The sequence below is a fragment of the Physella acuta genome, unplaced genomic scaffold, assembly GCF_028476545.2.
Source record: "Physella acuta isolate Inbredline_101_S28 unplaced genomic scaffold, ASM2847654v3 ptg000738l, whole genome shotgun sequence".
In the NCBI taxonomy this organism is placed as follows: Eukaryota; Metazoa; Mollusca; class Gastropoda; family Physidae; genus Physella; species Physella acuta.
Genome location: NW_026732256.1, coordinates 89,149 through 108,296, shown reverse-complemented (window position 1 = coordinate 108,296; position 19,148 = coordinate 89,149). Strand labels below are relative to the sequence as shown.

The 19,148-nt window shown below is 31.2% G+C and overlaps 1 protein-coding gene across 1 annotated transcript; it reads left to right on the top strand.

Annotated features, from left to right (window-relative positions):
* Nucleotides 1-2,525: 2,525 nt before the first annotated feature.
* On the top strand, nucleotides 2,526-19,148 carry LOC131950109 (uncharacterized). The gene is made up of 12 exons (XM_059312154.1): nucleotides 2,526-2,571; nucleotides 4,254-4,438; nucleotides 5,272-5,476; nucleotides 8,139-8,438; nucleotides 8,793-8,909; nucleotides 11,086-11,122; nucleotides 11,653-11,687; nucleotides 12,858-12,960; nucleotides 14,932-14,969; nucleotides 15,589-15,700; nucleotides 16,412-16,448; nucleotides 18,276-19,148. The coding sequence occupies exons 1-12, from the start codon at nucleotides 2,544-2,546 to the stop codon at nucleotides 18,279-18,281; spliced, it is 1,203 nt and encodes a 400-aa protein (XP_059168137.1). The 5' UTR covers nucleotides 2,526-2,543; the 3' UTR covers nucleotides 18,282-19,148.

Genomic DNA, 19,148 nt, shown 5'->3' with positions numbered 1-19,148 from the left:
GTGGTATTCAAATGTAACTAATTAAAATGTGAACCTTTTTTTAAAAAACACAATAATCTTAATTCAGAAAAAGTGTAGGCCTAAGACTAATGTCTACAGACAAAATAAACAACTAGGCTTAATTAAATGGATCGCCCATAAATGACGTCATACTTTTCCCGACGATTTCCCTCTCACCCAATAGTTACTAAAAGCAAGATGATGATTTAATATCATATCGCAGTTCTACTACACCCGAACCCTTAATTACAATTTCTAACGAAGACGAATATATTCTTTATCATTTTTGAAAAAAGTATTTTATACCGTCCTATATTTTGAGTCCAACGTCATTGATGAGGAATATGGACGACCTAATAATTGACAAGTTAATCAGTACAAAAGGGTTTAATAAATGTTGGACCTCCCAAAATTTTTTGAGATCTTGGATGTACATACATACATAGCCATCATTTCACTTGAAATTAAAGATAAGAAGACGGCCCTCTGTCTTACTTATATTAAACAAGACAGGTATGTATATTAAACAACAAAGTCAACACAATATACATACGAATAGACATTTTTATCAAGGGTAACTACTCTAAATTTTATTTGGAAAGATGGCCGCTGTTTTTTTTCTACTAATATTTATCTCAAACACCTAGTTTAAAGTTAGTTTCATGTTATTTAAATTGTTTTGGTCACTGATTGTTATTTTAAATCAATTATCTAAGATATTTTGTAAAATTTGACTTTAATAAACTTATTTAAACAAATATATTCATCAGTTACCTCATCCGCACATTACTACTGCAGCCGAATTGATTACGCTAAAACGATAGATTACCCTAATTACAATAAAAGACAAAAAATACGAAAAAAGCCACAACAAAAATCAAATAAACATAAAAGGTATAATTTTAATACAGGTTGTACTAGTGCTTAACAACTTAATGCCGGACCCCAATAGCGGCCAAGGCTATTAGGACCCGGGTCCCAATAGCGGGTGTGGCTATTCAATACCCGGGTAAGAATAGCCACTTCCTAAAAAAAAAAACAAATAAAAAAGCATTAGAACTGTTCCATTGGACACCAGCGAGAAAAGTCTCAAAGGTATTTGAGAGGTCCAAAAAGTCAAAAGTTCATTTAAAAATCATGCACGGCGTAGTTACAATTAATATGGTTATAAAATCCTGTCTGTCTGGTTTTTTTCGGACTTTACTAAAGATTGGATGTATTTGATGTTTTTAATATTTTCGGTAACTAAATAAAAATAAAAAAAAAAAGCAAAAACAATTTAGTTTTCACGTGTAATGGCGACATAAACAATGGCCGCCATAAATTTTATTGTACACATTGTAAGCTAAAAATAGAAAAAATAGGTCATGGTGTTTAAATTTGCATAGTTATTTAAAAACTTGATCTGCAAAGTTTTGTAAACAAAATAACTATAAAGTGGGGCTGTCAGAAATCGATCACGGAGTTCCTTTACAGCCAATCAATGTTTGACTTACGAAAGTAAAACATCGGGTTATAGGCCTAACTTAGGCTTGATGAAAATAAATAGATCTAGAAATGTAGCCTTAAACTCAACAAATTATTTTCAAGTTCTCAGGATCTGCAACTTGTATAGCATTGATTCTAAAAATATTACATTTCTGAATTAATTTTAATTTTAGGCTTAAGTTTTTAATAAAATTTTATCTTTTATTAGTTTTATGGTCCTAAGTCTAAACAAGTTATTAAAAAGTCTAGTGACAATTTAAGCGCAATTTCCTTATGTTATTTAAAAATAGCTCTGTCGTAGCGTAAAGCACACACGGGGACAAAACCAGGTCACATCCTCGTTCGCCTGCGTCTCGCGCAGTTCGCTGCTAAGCCAGCCAGCGCAGTTCGCTGCGGAGCAGGTCACACGATTTACCCTCGTCCTCCTTCGCCTTCCACTGCCGATTTTGCTTTATAGTAAAATGTAATGTATTAGGCCTATGTATAATGTAATTTTTTTTTTAATTTTGTGACCGAACGAAAGGATATTTTTGAAAACTTTCTTTTGCAGTATTGTTCTAAATTATGGCAGGAATCGATTGGTAAATGTTTCAAGTCGTTAAGTGGTCTGGTTGCCGAGATATGGGCCAAAAACTGCATTTTTTCGAGTTTTTTTTACTTTTCCGGGAAATCCAGGAAGGAAACCCGGGAATTTTTTTTGGCCCACAATAATCCTTGGAACTTGCTTAACTTTTTTGCTTTTGGAACTAGTCCTCGATATTGCTTCGTTGAGGAGGAGATACGACTTAAAGCTGCGGACATCCATCCATCCTTGACGAGTTAATAAACGCAATTCTCCAGAATGGAAATTGCGCTAAAAAGCACATTTTTAATATTTTTATTCCATGCCAACAACATTACGGATGGAATCTCGTCAACTCGCTGGTGTCCCATAGCGTGGGATCCGTCAGCGGGAGAAAAATCCTTACACTCTTACACTGTCAAGGGTTCACCGTGAGTTCAAATTGACTTTAATTAGCAGCATACGTCATAGCTCGGGCAATAGCTGTTTGAAAATGGGCTGGCTTCAGTTTTGGGGTTATTGTAAGTTCATTAATGTTTATTTAATAGGCTAATAAATTTATTTACAGTATCATGCCTGGGAGATACTTGTAACAATACAAACTTCTTATTTATTAATATTTATATTATTAGTAAGATCTAGATCTAGAATCTAAATATAGACTTCGTTACTGTTGTTACGTGTTCAAAGTGTACTAATAATAGAATCTAGTATCAATCAGATCTAGATCTAGATCCTCGATCTCTATCACTATAGTCTTTCTTTTTTCAAGAAGTATAGGGCCTAATTAGTAACTAATTACAATAAAATAAAACTTTTGAGAAGAAGAAAGTCGGCTAGGCTTTATCGAAACTAAGAAATGGAGACCTTATTACTAGAATCTAGAACTAGAAGTCTATATGTATTACTATTTCACATTTTGATCATAAACTCAAACTGTAAGTTAAAGTTTGTTTTCTTCATTATTTGATTGTCACTTATTTTCTACAACTGGTCAAGGTCCATAAATCTTATAGACCTAGACCTAGTTGCATCTGTTGGAGACATCGCTAGTCTTCATTTATTAGCCTACTGAAAAGTTTTAATTCAATTGTTTGAAAAAAACAGGTACAGGTACAGAAATGAAACAAGGAAACATTTTTGTATTTTTCAAAATATAAACCCTCTTCCAAATGTGAAATAATTATTAAAATTTAAGGAGTCACCTGTTTTTCACATTACTTCCTTCCTTACTTATACGGAAACCGGCTCAGAAGGTTGACTTCCATTAGCCAGGCAGGCCTCAGTGTAGCAAACTCCGACCAAGAGTTTCCCACACATCGGTCGCTTCTTCCGTCGGCTCTCACCGGGCTTTCCTTCCCCACCCACCAGACGCGGGACTTCGTCCTACCGCCTGGTACCCAGCTTGATCGTTTGGGGCGTTCGGCCAGATAAAAAAACTCTAGCTGCTGTCCACTAGCCGTTCCGAAGCCACGTGAAGGCCGCAGCTTAAAGTCAAGATATCTGGTTAGGGTTGAGTGCAAACCCTTCTTGGTTCCCGGCAGTCTTGCACCTTTCCTTCCCCAGGCTAATATGTAGGGGACTTGGGAGTCCGACGTACCAGGCTCTTCGGAATTTCACATTACTAGTCACGCGCGATTTTACGTATCTAAAAGGATAGATACCTAAATTTTAAATCCTGTCTCATCCTCTCCCTATTGGACCAAGTGGGTCATAAATTACATAAAATGAATCCTCTGCTTCTCTGTTATCAAAGAACAGCAGTGGTTGTTACCACAGAAGTAGATTAGCAGTGTTATTGGGGTTTTTGTGGGGGTGGGGTGCTCATCGGGGCCTAATACCACACAGCTCTTAGTGCCCTGCTTTACCCTATGCCTATAGATTTAATTTTAAATAAAACCATTTCTAAAAATTATACTAATTATGATTAGGGCCTATTCGTTTTATAAATATTTAACCTTCAAATTAGATCTAGATAATAATATGTTATCATAACTGGTAGGCTTATATTTATATATCATAAAGATTTACTATCAATATTGATTAGTCATTTGGTGCATTTTATTTTATGAATGCTTTATTATAGGCCTATACCTGCTGTTTACTTTGTTAAAACTTACAACAGTCACACTTTAAAAAATCACGCATTAATTAGTAACTATAATTACCTTATGTTATTATTATTTTACTTTCTACAAACAAGGTGTCAATATAAATCTTGATGAGTATGACCAGCAGTACAGCAACACAAAATGCAAGAACTCTCTTATCGTGAACCAAGATTATTTTCTCATGAGTGGTTCCGTGGATTTCTCTGATGCTGGTAGCGCATGGGACGAAACAGTAAATGTACAAACCCGAAAATACCCCACTAATGATTTCAAACAAGTAAGTGAACATGGTATTCATAATTATGAAACAGAGTTGTTGACTACATGCTTCAGATTTCTTTTCACATTAAACACAAGTATTTTATTAGCCTGATTCATTACATCAAAAACACAACAAAAATCACCAGTTCAATTTTCTAGATTAAAAAAAATTTGCGTTTTAAAAAGATATTATGCGAAATTAAATTTATATTTAGGAAATTGGGCTTATAAAAACTTGAGATGTTATTTAGTTCACCCTCACTAATTTGCAACATGGATCTATTTCATATGTGCTATGGTCCATCAGTTCTTAAAAGTACTTTACTATACTTTGTAATGTATTTCATGCAGTGGTGTAAAAAAAAGTAAATAACTAATGAATAGCCTACTAACTGGTGGTGTGCAAAGTAAATTAACATGCCAAGGTTTTACTTTATTAAAATGTATCAATTTAAAAAAAATCTTTTTTTTTTTAAAATAGATTCTTGTTTATATATAATATGTTTACTGATATGTTTATATTTGAAGTAATGTATGTATCAGTTATTGTATTTAGCTGTAATAATAAGATTGGTTAGTTTACAACGGCTATATATTTATACTGTATCATAAATTACTGACAATTTATTATATGGGTGGCAACTAACTCCTTTATTTTGTTAAATCATATCTGTACACATTTCAAGCCTGGCTTTATTACTTTCATACATATGATATAATAATAACACATTTATCAGCAAATATTCAAATATGTATTTAAAAATTCCATTAACAAACTTTATTTAATTATTCAATTATTTTGTCTATCATTTGGTATTCCTCTAATCTTTTACAATATTCTTGCTGCAGATTTGCCCTATTTCTACATCAGCCACAGAAAATAATGTCAAACCTGATAGCTGCTACTGCAACAACTGTTCAGGTGACATTAAACATTTCACAATCAACAGAACTGCAGAATTTCAGTACAGTAAAGCTGAAATCAAAGTTTTAATTCAGTCTTCAAATGGTGAAGACAACGAATACAGTATGAAAAAATTACCAGAAATGATTTGTAAGTTTGCTGCCATACTCTTAAAAACAAAGACTTTATTTTTTTGCTTTTATTGCAATAAATAATTGCATCATGCATTCAGTCTCATATCATTTACCAACTTATACACCACTGATATATAATTATATTATTAAAGCATATCCTCCTTTAAAGCTGATATGGTTATATTTTAACACCTGTCATTGATATACTGGGAAGACAAAGGGCTGTAAGATGATAATAATTTAGAATGACTGAAAATAAATAAAGAGAGGCTTTCCCTATCCCTTCACTATTTACCTGAGTAATCATGTAAATTAGTTTCAGTGTGAAAAATGATCAAAAACAGTATTACATGGTAAAGTGTAAGCTATTATTACTAGTATTTTTAGTTATAAAAGTCATTTTTGTTTTACCTGCTTTAATTTTGACTTATATTTAATCCACAATTAAATAAATAAACATATAGTCTAACTTTAAAGTATCCATCTAAAACTCCTCCTCCAAGTTTTTGCCTTAAATTTTAATGATTCTGAGAGTTGTAACATTCTTTTTTTCAGTTAATTTAAAAAACATTGGGAATATATGGAATCAGGTATTTTTACTCAAATAGAAATATTGGCATAAAGTATTCATTCAATCTTAAAGGTAGACACAGGCTACCCTGCAAAAAATATTCCCCCCCCCCCCCCATCTATATTTATATATATTCTCTACGTGGGACTATGCGGGACACCACCACGCTGGCAAGCCAACTCCCTAACCCTCCTCCCGTCCCCTCCCTTGCTCTCCAGCATGCGCAACAGACCATATCGCTATCATCCCCACCCCCACAGGAAGAACCTGGGCGGGGCTTCGCCCCTACCGGAAGAGATGCATGAAAAGAGCTGTGCACGCTAAACACTTTTTAGATTAGAAAAAGTTCCTCACTAAGGGGAGAAAAAGTCTGAAAGAAACACTGGTGTCGTCCTTAGCCACTACCCTAAGAATTGCACGAAAGAAACTCTTCACGCAAACCACTTTTTAGATTAGACACATGAATTAGGCTGTAATTTTATTATAGAATATTGATGACGACATTTCTTTTGAGTTGGGGGGGGGGGGGGGTCGGCTTAGACGTTCTTACGCGGGGGATGGGCTTCGCCCCTACCCGAAGAATTGTATGAAAGAAACTCTTCACGCAAACCACTCCAAAGATTAGACAACATTGGCTTTTTAATTCAATGTTTACTCGAGAATCAATGACGTCATATTACTGTGTGCACTCTCCGGCTTGATACTATTTTCTACTATATGCTAAATGTGACATCATATTTCGTTTCCGTCTTACTGTGCATGTTTTTATTTTGCTTGTGTTTTCTCTAGAGCGTTCTTGTCAGACAGATAAATACATACACAGACAGCAAAACTATTATATAGAATATATGAAATATAATTATATATATATATATATATATATATATATATATATATATATATATATATATATATATATATATATATATTCACATATATAGGCTATACATCCTGTGAGCAACTACGTCTGGTTTAAACTGCGATTGCCTCTGGATAAGATGAAGCATTATAGTCGTTTACTAAGTTGAATCGTGCGATTTGTCACCCTGGCTATACTGTGAGCACTATGCTTTTATATTTGCTTTTAAGTTTTTCTTCTGCTTTATTGTTTAGGTTTGCGTTTGTTTTATTTTTGCGTTAGTGTTTGCATTTTTGTTTGTATTTGCGGTTATGTTTGCATTTATGTTTGTGTTTGCATTGTCTTTGTGTTTGCATTTTTGCTTTAGTTTGTTTTATTTTATGTTGGCTTTTGTGCTTGTGTTTGCTTTTGTGTTCGCATTTATTTTTGGGTTTGGGTTTGTGATTTTGTTTGTGTTTTGGTTGTGGTTGGTTGTGGTTAGGGTTAATTTGAAAGGTAATATATTTCCTAAAGCCAGGCTGCAAAATGCTGCTTAATAAACACACAAGTCATGGTCCTTTACAGATAGTCTCCATAGGCCTCTCTCTCTCTATATATATATATGTATATAGTTGCAATCAGTGTCACCCCTCCAGTTTTGTCAAAAAACATTAAATTGTGTACACATTATTTAATCCACCCATACATTTTGCTATTGGTTTCTACCCCCCACCCCTGGAGGATAGCCTTAAAGTGTTCATAGTAAATACTAACAATGTTTATGTATTTTTGGCTATTAATACATGCATGTAGCATTGTTTTCTTTATAGTTTGCATGTTTACATCATGGTGTCATCCCCCTTCCACCCCCATGTTTGGATAGTCAATTTGTACTTAGAAATACTTTTTAACTCTAATTAACCATTCTTTGAATTGGCAAAAAGCATATTTATTCTATATATTTTGCAATTTTTTTTTGTCTTGGGGTCACTTCCTAAATGGTGTTACACTTTGCATCTATGATATAAAAATGCAGCAAGGGTCGCTTAGTTTTTGCATATTTTGCTATAAAATACATCTACTTCATAATGCATAATTTAATTTTTTTTAACTAGATTTATTAAAGTTAAACATACCTTTCATTTGGTTTTCTTTTTTTTAATATTTGATGCATATTGTATCTATATAAGGCTTAGTTAAATTGATTTGGTTGTGAGGTTTTTCAAAATTGCATTGGTTAAAAATACCATTAAAATTCTTATTATTCAGCTTTAGATCAAACTACAAGCACACTTATAGCCGATGATAAAATATTAACACATGAAGACTGTGGGTCAAATTCAACATTAATAGCATCCAAGATTAGATTATGCTGTCACTCTGGTAATGAGCCATGCACTTCTGTCATATATAAGAATGGTGTAAAGTCTAATGATAGCAGCTGTGCTGATGTTGAGCTGACATCTTCTGAGATTGCAAATCTGACCTTTGAACTTGAAATTTGTGGTGAAGTGCTCAAGACAGCCATTCAGTCCTGCAAGATAAAAGGAAAAACTGCTGAAAATAATGGTAAACTATAGTATTTTTAAAATTACTTTTTTATGTTGGCCTACCGATTATTTAGTCTTTATTGCTTACGGTTCCATAAAAAATCACAATTCCCAAATTATGTTGGTATTTGTTTCTGATATTAAAAGGTTTTCTTATATCACTTGTAAAGAATGCTGGCAATAGATTATTTCTACTTATCAGAGCATTAATAATCTCAATTAACTAAAATTGATTTTACATTTGTTTGAAATAGGCTCATTTGACAGCCAACTACCAAGAAACTGAAAATCAGTTTTTAACGTTTACTTCAATACAAAACATTGATGTGTATTTTATTTAATAGTGTGTTTAAACTACATTTTTGTTTTACAGAGCTAACAAATACTTCAAAGTGGATCATAGTTGCTGGAGTATTGGTGGCAGCAGTAGGCCTTATAACAATGCTAATAATATTCATAGTAAAAAAAATGAACATCACTTGTTGCAAAGGTGAGTTGAAACTAATATTAGAAACCAAAAATGCATGCACACATCTTGACACAATGAATTGTTAGTTGTAATATTTGACCATCTCATAAAATATTCTTGTGAGCAATTTGGGTTAATTAACATGTGGATGTATTTTGAGATTATTTAAAAAAAGAACAATTTAAAAATAATTACAAATTGTCAGCTTTTATACCACTAAAGCTAAAGTACTATCCAAGGTGTCTGCAAATCACTTTGTGATTAAAAAAATAAAATAAAACTATACTAGAACCAAATATTATTTGAATATCACTATTGTTTTACGCATTTCATACAGTTTTTCAATTTAGCTTCATACTTAACATAATTTCTTAATTAATACTTTACATTAGTCTAATTGTTTTTTTTTTTTAATTTGTTCACCACACCTCTTTTTCTAGCTACCATTTCAATAAGTTTTTTTTTTAAAATGCTGCATAGTTAGATATGTTCTATTGTTGTATCTTACCTTTCTTTTTTTACTTTAAAGTTGTATTTTACTCATAATGTCTTTAATTTTTAAAAATAATTATATGTTATGCAAGTGCAAAGTGAGTTATGTTTTTAAAAGTCTTTTTGTGATAGAAGATCATTGATATTAACTTGAGAACTAACTAGGGACAAAATAAATTTTTGGAAGTTCACAAATTAAAGAGCCATTAGCATTATATAAAAGACAGAAGTGCTGCTTATTAAATAAAAAGAGAAAACTGTTAGTGATCTACCTATCAAACATGTAGTTCAAAATATTGTCCATAAAGGATGATACGCTCTGAAAGGGGAATGGGGGATTTATTTTGGGAGGTAAATAAAAAGGTTTCTCACACTTTTAAATTATTAAAAGGGAATATTGTAATCTGAATTTTCAACTGTCACTTTGCATTTTCAAAGAATGTTTCGTTAACCATATTGAAAATATGTTTACTGACCTTTGTTAATGTTTAGTAAGAAATTACATATTTAAAAAACAAAAATTGGAATTTAGGGGTTACAGAGAAGGTCTTGCTTTTTGTGACTATATGTTATGAAAGAAAGTTATTCTCAAAACTTCAGATTGTCTGCAAAAGAATCTTGATGAAATACCACCAACTTCTGAAATACGCTTTACCTACCTAAAGAAGTCATATACCCCATGGATATTTGCATGTTAGAAAAAATACCTTGCCTTCTATCATCCTTTTTATTAGGATGAATCAGTTAAAAAACAACATTCAGCTACATTTTGTACCTGCTTTATTACTTTTAAGCTAATGCAGGACAAGAACGTTAGCTTTTGCTGTGAAAAGTAAACAATAAGACAAATTTGTGCTCATAATTATTTATTGTATTTGTACTTTAAAAAATGTGTGTTGACAAGTTATTATTTGGGGTCGGCGTGGTCGAGTCGGTAAAGCTCATGGTTGCTAAACCGAAAAGTCTCGAGTTCGAACCCTCAGGCAGATGAGGCTCGTTAGCTGGGGACAGCCACTCTTCTAGGAGAGACAACTCCAAAATTAAAACAACTGCTGCCTTGTAGTTTGTTCTTGGTTGGACAAAGGCTATGGAAGCAAATCCAAAAAGAAAAACAGGCTGAAATCGGAGTCAATGGCCTCAATGGCGCATAACCAGTTGACACGTAAAGCTTAATTGTGTTGGAGGCGTGGTCGAGTCGGCAAAAAGCTCATGGTTGATAAATTCGAACAAAGTCTCGAGTTCAAACCCACTGGCAGATAAATCTCGATCCCCTTTAACACTAATAATTAAGAACGAAGAAGAAGAGAAGTTATTATTGTAGTTTAGCCATTTGAAAAATTTTATGGCCAATAAGGTAGAAGAAATAATCTACCCTTATTATTGATTTCAATAACATTTTTGAGATTCTTTCACGATTATGATTTCTTACTTCAATTTTTTTCAAAGAACCGCTTTGTTTATTTAAACTTTAGACAAAAAAAATAATTGAAATAGTCTGTTGAAATGTTTCTGAGGAATAAATAGGAATGTGACTTAATAATTAATGGATTGTGGAGTGTAATATTATAATCTGGAGCTATGAGGTTGATTTCTGCTGCATTATTTTAATAAAAGTTTTGATTGACAGAACTTATCAATAATCTGATTAACCTTTAAAATATATCTGTTTTATTAATATTTTTAAAATTATATTTTTTATACTTAGGAAATATCATAACAAAGTGTTTAGACTTCTTTAGAAGGTAAGTAACTAAACTAATACAAATTTAACTATGTTCATCTTTTAACGAGAACATTTAACTTAGCATAGTTGAGTTTATTTATCTAGATAAGGCAGAAATAGTGTAATATTAAAAATGCCATAAAAACAAGATCTGTTTATAGGTTATTAGATTAATCTATAAAATATAGAAAATCAAACAGTATGAGGAATATGTTTTACTGACAACTGGAGCAGTGAACGTCTTCTTAACATATCACAAAACACTACAGGATATTATATTTACCATCTTCCACATTTTTTTCTCCAGGGAGGGGGGGGGGGGGGGGAGGGGGGGGTTGGACACTGGTTAAAGTATGATTTCAACATTAATTCCATTTCATAGTTTATGAGCGTGAGATCACTACTCTCTCTCTCTCTCACTCTCTCTGCCTGAGCTGTGTCACCTTATATGTGTTTGTTTAATATCCCCATCTACTACAATGTTAAAATTTCAATTTATCTATGTTCATAAGTATTTAATGTTAATCCTAGCATTTTTTTTTATTTAAGATGTAAAAATACTGGTCAATATGTAATAAAACCAGGTAAGTTTAACTTTAAAAAAATATATTTTTATATGATTACAAAAGTTTTATTTTACTTTTCTTTTCATTAAATGTCTTTCTTGAAGTGTTGCATATTACTAATCTATTTTTTTTTTTCACTTTAAAAATGTATGTAAAAAATAAGAATTTTCTAAAAATAATTTCTCTAGGAATATTGTGATACTACATGTTATATCACAAGAAGATTTAATTAGTCTATGCTTACAATAATCAATCTAAGGCACATTTTATTATGTACCTGAAATCTCTTCATTAGCTCTTTTTGCATGATGAGATTAAAGAACATGTTTTTACTTCATTCTATATTTATTTATTTTTTAAATATTGAACAAATTAGATAGATATTTAATCTACTGTAAAGTGGTGACTAGCTTTTACATTATCTATAGCCTCAAAATATTGATATATTGAAACACTAGAAACTTGTTTTTTTTGTCAGTTATCTTCCCCTTAAGTGATTACCCTCGTACCATTACCCCAGATATCAATTAGGAGTCATCCCTAAATGTCATCACACTTTTTAGGATGACCACAATTTTAGTCATCCCCCCCCCCCCCCCCCCCAAATTTCATCAATGTGCAGATACACTATGAAAACCATCCCCCCTCATCACACATTGTTGCCAAATTATGGACCCCCCACTATGAGAGTAACGTTATTTATGGATGACCCCTAAGCCCCTTTTTTGTTAACCTAGTTGATTTGCCTTATTGAAAAAAAATGCCTGCAATGGTTAGACAGAGTTCCCAATAAAAGATATTGATCACACAGCTATTTATTTTCTAAAAAATTGAACTAGATCACATCATGTGCACTATCTTTTTTAGTGTATTTAGCTTATAAAGATGTTTTGATTTTACTTATTTGATTTAATAGTTATTTCAGAATAAATATGAATACCATGCTAAAAATCACAAATAAAAATCATTATCCCTAAGTGTTGCTAAAACTATTTTTGTTGCATTTTATAAATTTTAATTATGTAATTTGAATGTGTGTTTAATTTAAAAAAAATTTATAATCTATTTAAGACTTAATAACAAAAATACTATATAACTTTTTAGATAAATATATAGCTAAAATAATTAAATTAAGATGTTTAAAATTTAAAATATTAATCTCAATAAGTTGTCTTTTCATTCTATTAGAAGTAAAAGACAATCCTGGGGAAATAACTTACACTTCAGTGATATTAAGAAACTGTTCTACTGATCAGAGTCAACCAAATGAAACAAATCAACCACCAGAAGTGTAAGAATACTCATGTGCATATATGTAAAATGTATTGTTTGAAATAATTTTATTTAAAATGTTTAAATGGAGATGCATTTAATAAATCCTTTTTTATTTACATTATTGGATCTATCAATTTGGCTGAACTAACTATGTCTTTAACAAAGTAGCATTTTAAAATATATAAGTAAAATAATTATCTAAGAGTAACCTATTTTGGTGGCTTTAAAAGCTTAACCATTAATGTCCCATTCATTCTACCAAAACTCCACCCATGACGGCCCAATGTAAGGAGCATAACTCTGTATGATCAAGTGAATAGTTTCACAAAATATTTGTTTTTGTCTAAATGAAATTGAAAATTAAGATAAAAACAACTGCTTAATGTTGGGAATAAACCTGGCTTTCCAACAGTATTAAATAGAATATATTATATTCGGTAAAAGTACAGTAAAAAAATAAAAAATGTCGGAGAAAATTCAAAACAGGTCATTTTCGGTAGTCAACTTTATTTATTTTTGTCTAAACAACTAAGCATCGAATTTAACAGTTAAATATCAATTTGGTTATGTTTAAGATAAATAATTCATAAAATACATGCCTAGATACGTTTAGAGGCATTATTTTATTTTATTTTTAATATTAAATCTACTAAAAAAAGGACAGATGAGTCTAAAATTTCGAGATCAAAAGAAGCTATTATTTTTTATCTTTCAAAAGCGCCATTGAAATTATAAGACCCGAAAAGGATGCTGAAACCATCCGACTTCCTGTTTAGTTAAAAATTAGGATTTGTAGGCCAAATTTTAATGAAACAAATTTAATTTTTCTATGCGTATTTTAAGCGGGCGGCAGCGGGCGTTACGGGACATTAACGGTGTCGGGCGGCAGCGGGCGTTACGGGACATTAATGGTTAAGAAAACATTTGAAAATTTTCATTTAGCTACATATTAAATGAAAGAAAATTATACCCAGTTGGACATAGTGCTGACCACATTATCACTTCAAATGTTAAAATTCATAGACACTGGTGAACTCCCATGAACTCTAAGGTACAGAAGGGAAGTTATAGGTTTACTTTTTTGTTGTTTGGTTGTGTTTATTTTTTCAAATTTGACAAAAATAGCTTGATAATACAAACTAAAATTACAATGAAAAATAAGATTGACATATATAAGGTGAATATATTAATTATTGAAAATCAAACATAGTACCAAAAATGTTTTATTGACAACTTTAACATAGTTGTGCTATGTACATAATTTTCTTAAACATCAAACAAAACACTACACAATACTAACCTTTACTTTCCCTAGTACATGTATCATACACTGCTTCTAAATGTAATATGAACTCTAATATTTAAACCCTACAGTAACTGCACCTTCGCTTACAGAAAATGTTATGACAATATATAGTTTATGGTGCTTGTTGCAGCCTTGTCATCTCAGCCATCATGACTAGGCTAGTGAGAGTACAGGTCAGAGCCATGATGTTGATTACATCAGATTGGCTCAAAAATATCAACATTGTTTTAACTTGAGTAACGTAACTCATTTTGAATGTTAATCTTTGTTTCTCATAAAAAATTTTACCTGGTAACGCTGCGAAGAGTCAAATGTTTTGTTTCATGTTAAGATTTTTTAAATTTGAAATCCAGTCAAAGCTATTTAGTCAATTACTTCAGAATGAAGCAAAAAACATTAAACTATCTAATTAATTATAATGTTAATAAAAGTTTATTTTAAAATTCTATTTGGCCTGGTACTGCAGTTAAGAGACACAAGTTTCATGTTTAAATTTGGCTACTGAAAAATTTGCATTACGTGAGTGGGTACCAGGGAAGGGAATCAGAAAATGGAAAAATTAAATACCTGCAGCTGGTGAACTTATTTTTTTTATTTTCATTTTTACTACAATGTAACAATGCTAATGTACTGAAGATTGTAAGGATGTAGTGTTAATCAGTGTATTATCTGTCATTTCAGAGACCAAAATAAGCATCAAGATGCTGAGATTAAAAAAGGTTTGTGTTGTATTTTTTATTTCATCACTAGATAAACGCCCTGTTGAGGTAGAAATACAACAGGCGCTAAATCTCAATCATACAGACAGTGTTTCTTTCAGATTAGGGGGGGGGGGGGGGGGATGACCAATCCCCAAAAAGATGCCTGAAAAAAACATTGCAAGCAGACCACTTTTAAGATAAGACAAATAAATTAGGCGGTAATGTTAGTGTCTTTATTATAAAATATCGATGATGTCATTATTTTTGTGTATTATTTTCAGCAATGTATTTTAATTCTGTTTACGTCATTTAAAAATTTTGTACTTTTCCAGCTCTAGAACTATACATATTTGGTTTAATTTTTGAAAATTTTCTATATGTTCTATTTGACATGTTTGTTCACTGTGTAACTTTTAAATTTCCTTGTGTTTCAGACAGACAGACAGAGTAGTGAAACTATTATAGTGATTTAATGTGATTTAAAAAGACTTTTTCTCTCCTTTTATTAAATCTTTAACATCAAATGTTTCAGCTATAAAGAAAAATAAAAGAATACAATATTTTCTCATAAATAATTTAATAAAGTGTTTCCAATTTAAAATGTTAATTTAAAGTTTTGTTTTTATTCAATAAAAAGTGAAAAACAGTTCTAAGAGATTGTCTGATTCCACTCCACAACAGCAGCATGCTAATGGAAAGAGATTTTCTGATCCAAGTCCACACAAGAAAAAAAATCATCCCACAGAAGTGTAAGAGTACTTGTATGTGTGTGTGTGTATGTATATATATATATATATATATATATATATATATATATATATATATATATATATATATAATAACATTGTAATAACTTTATTTTAAATGTTTCAGAATTATTTTTTTGATTATGTTTTTAAATTAATCAATAATGTCTGTAACAAAATACCATTTTAAAAATATATAAATAAAATAATTAATAAGTGTAGCCTATTTTGGGAACCCTAAAAACTGTATAAAGTATTTTAACAGTTTTTATTTAACTACTTTTTAAAGTAAAGGGAATGTAAAGGCAGCTGGGCATAGTGTGACCACATTATATCTTCATATGTCAAGGTCACAAAAACAGGTGAACTCTAGATCATTTTCCCATGGACAGTCAAACATTAAACTATCTAAATAATTATAATTATAGTACTGAAACTAGTTTTATCTCTTTACCTTTCAATTAAACTAAAGGCCTGGTACTGCTGTAAAGAGTTAAAAATGTCTATGTATAAAATTAGTACCATTGATAGATGAAAAGCTATGAGAAATGATTGGTTAAATGACTGGGCATAGGGGAAGGGAATAAGAAAATGGAAAAATTAATATTGCTTGAGCTTTGTTAATCTTTTTAATTCTCATCTCCTACAATGTTAAAACTTTAATTTATTAATGAATTTAATGTTAATCTCTGTCATTTTTGTTTCTTGTTTAAGAGATAAAATTAAGCATAAGATGTGCAAATTCAAAGAGGTGAGTGTTATTTTTATTTAAAACATTTGCTGTGAAATTTACTTCTCCTCTTCTTTTTATTGAATCCTTTTCTTGAAATTTTCAACTTTACCAATCCCACTGTCAAATAAATAAATATAAAATAAGAATTTAAAAAAATGTTATTTATAAAAATTATGAATCCACACTTTTTATCAGAATAGTGTTTATTATGTTTAAAACATTTAATTTAAGACTTATTTTATTATAGAGCTGAATTCTGCATTAGCTATTTTTCTTGACCTGGCTAAAGAAATTTATTTCTCACCTTATGTACAGTTTATTCTAAAATAGAGCCAAGCAAGTAACAATTAATGGAATCTCATGTAAAAAGTTGAAACCATGAGAAAGCTATTTATTGTTAGTTAACTTCCTTTCAGGCCATTACACCCTAGATTGATTATCCCTTTTTGATTTCACTGTCTCTTTGCCCCATTCAAAAGAATGCTTGAAATTGTTCACTCACCTTTGTTGTTTATAAATATTATTTCTAGTGTGATCAGTACATGTATAATATTTTTTTGTTATTTTGCATGAGGGTCTATTTTCATTTCTTTCAGTTTTTTTTTTTACAAAGAAGTTTTGATATTACTCAAATTACTTGTTTGATTTTATAGTTTTTTTTTCAAATTCTTTATAAATACAATATTAAAAATAAAAACATTGTCTTGAAATGTAAAAATCTATTTCCTTTTTTAATAAATAATTATTATAGTTTTAAAAGGGTACCTGCACAACTTTGAGTCCTTAGACCAAACATGGATATATTTTGTATTAAAATGTGTCTCTCAGTAAATGATGTTTTAAATATATATATAGTATACATGTGTGTTTATATTTGAGGAAGAATTTATTCTATCATGGGGGGGGGGGATTGTTTTGGCTGGCCACTTTGTGGTAGCAGATTTTAGCGGAGGGCCCCACCGTTTAAAACAACATGCTGTCTGTCAAAGTTGACCATTTGTCTGTCAACTTTGACCTGCTGTTTGTTAAAGTCTACATGATGTCTGTCAAAGTTGACTCTTTTTATCAACCACCTGCCCCTGTTGTGGTAAATTATATCTTGATAATCTACCTCCATATCCTCAAGATTACATCATGATTATCTACCTCCATATCCTCAAGATTACCCATATCCTCAACCATTGATATGAATTGTAGATGGTTGAATGCTTTTGCTCTGATTATGTTAACCACGCTTACAACAGGTTCTATCACATGCTTTAAGTCAAGTGCAGCTTTACAAAGGCTTTCCTGATGCAAAATACAATGAAATGTGTCTTGTGCTTGTAACTTTGTTTTTTTTTTACAGCTTAACTATACCCACATTTTTTTAGTAAAACATCTGACCCCATCTGTTGTATTGCTTGCCATTCTATTCCATGACAAGCCACTTTACAACACAATCAAACAACTCTTGGCTAGTGGATATTGCGTGGTGTATTTTCAGATTTCCTCCTTAAATACAACAATCGTTTCATGACACAGTTAACACACTGTTATCTTGCCAGTATTACCAAAGAAATATTTGTGTCCATTCTTCATTAAACACATGGTATTCATCCCCAATGTTTTCCTTTTTCTTAAGATTCATGGCTTCACTTAATTTGGTCACGAACATGAAGCAAATCTCAGTTTAAGGCGGGGTTTTCTGAATGTCTGGCAGGCCACAAAAAACTCTGTGGCGGGCCGCATATGGCCCGCTGGCCGCACTTTGCCCACCCCTGTTTTATCATATACAGAATTACAAAAATGCTATATTTGTTTATACATGAACAATTTTTAATTAGTATTCTTTTTTTAAATTAGAAGTAAAAGTCACAGATCTAAGAGACTGATCCACTCCACAACAACAAAATGTCAATGCAAACAGAGCTGATGATTAGAGTCAACCAGATGAAAATAAATCTTTCAGAAAAGTTTAAAAACAGGCATGATAATAAAAATGCTGAAATTTTTTTTTTTTAAATGTTTGGGTGGACATGCAATAAAAACAAAATTAATTAAAAAAAACAACTTGTATATAAGTATGCAGTAAGAAGCAGAAATAAATGATCTTTTTTAAAATATATTGATATACCACTAATAAAATAACTATAAAGAAAGTATAGGTAGCTTCTTAAATTTTAATCAACCCTGGTTTTCTTGTGGAGCATAGGGCCCTGCAGTCTTTAGTTGTAGGTGAAAGACTCCACCTCAAGGTTTATCTTGGGGTTTCCACTCCAGGGACTGCCATTGTGTACTTTTTGCCATTACATTTGATCAGGTTTTTGTTGTTTAGTCTGAAAATTTAGAAAGAATAAAGCAATGATTTCATGGATACAGAAACTAGCAGCAATTTCATTTTACATTTTTGTGAAAATTAAACATATCTCTCATGGGCCAAGGTCAGAAACAAATCTATCATATGATTTTCATGTGCCCCAGAGTCAGTCTGATCTGAATGGGATCTTTCACCCTATACAATTAACATAATTGCTTAACAATTCAAAAGGATTAAAGGGAATATGTAGATTGGATATTACCAATATTTTATTGTATTTATTATTTAAATATATTAGTTTAGACAAAAAGTTACAAATATTATATGAATCCATAGAACATGCAGTCTAGTCACCCTAAACCTTTCTTACTGCATAGTTCTGAATCCCTGAAATTGAGCTGTTTATGCATGCTTGAATG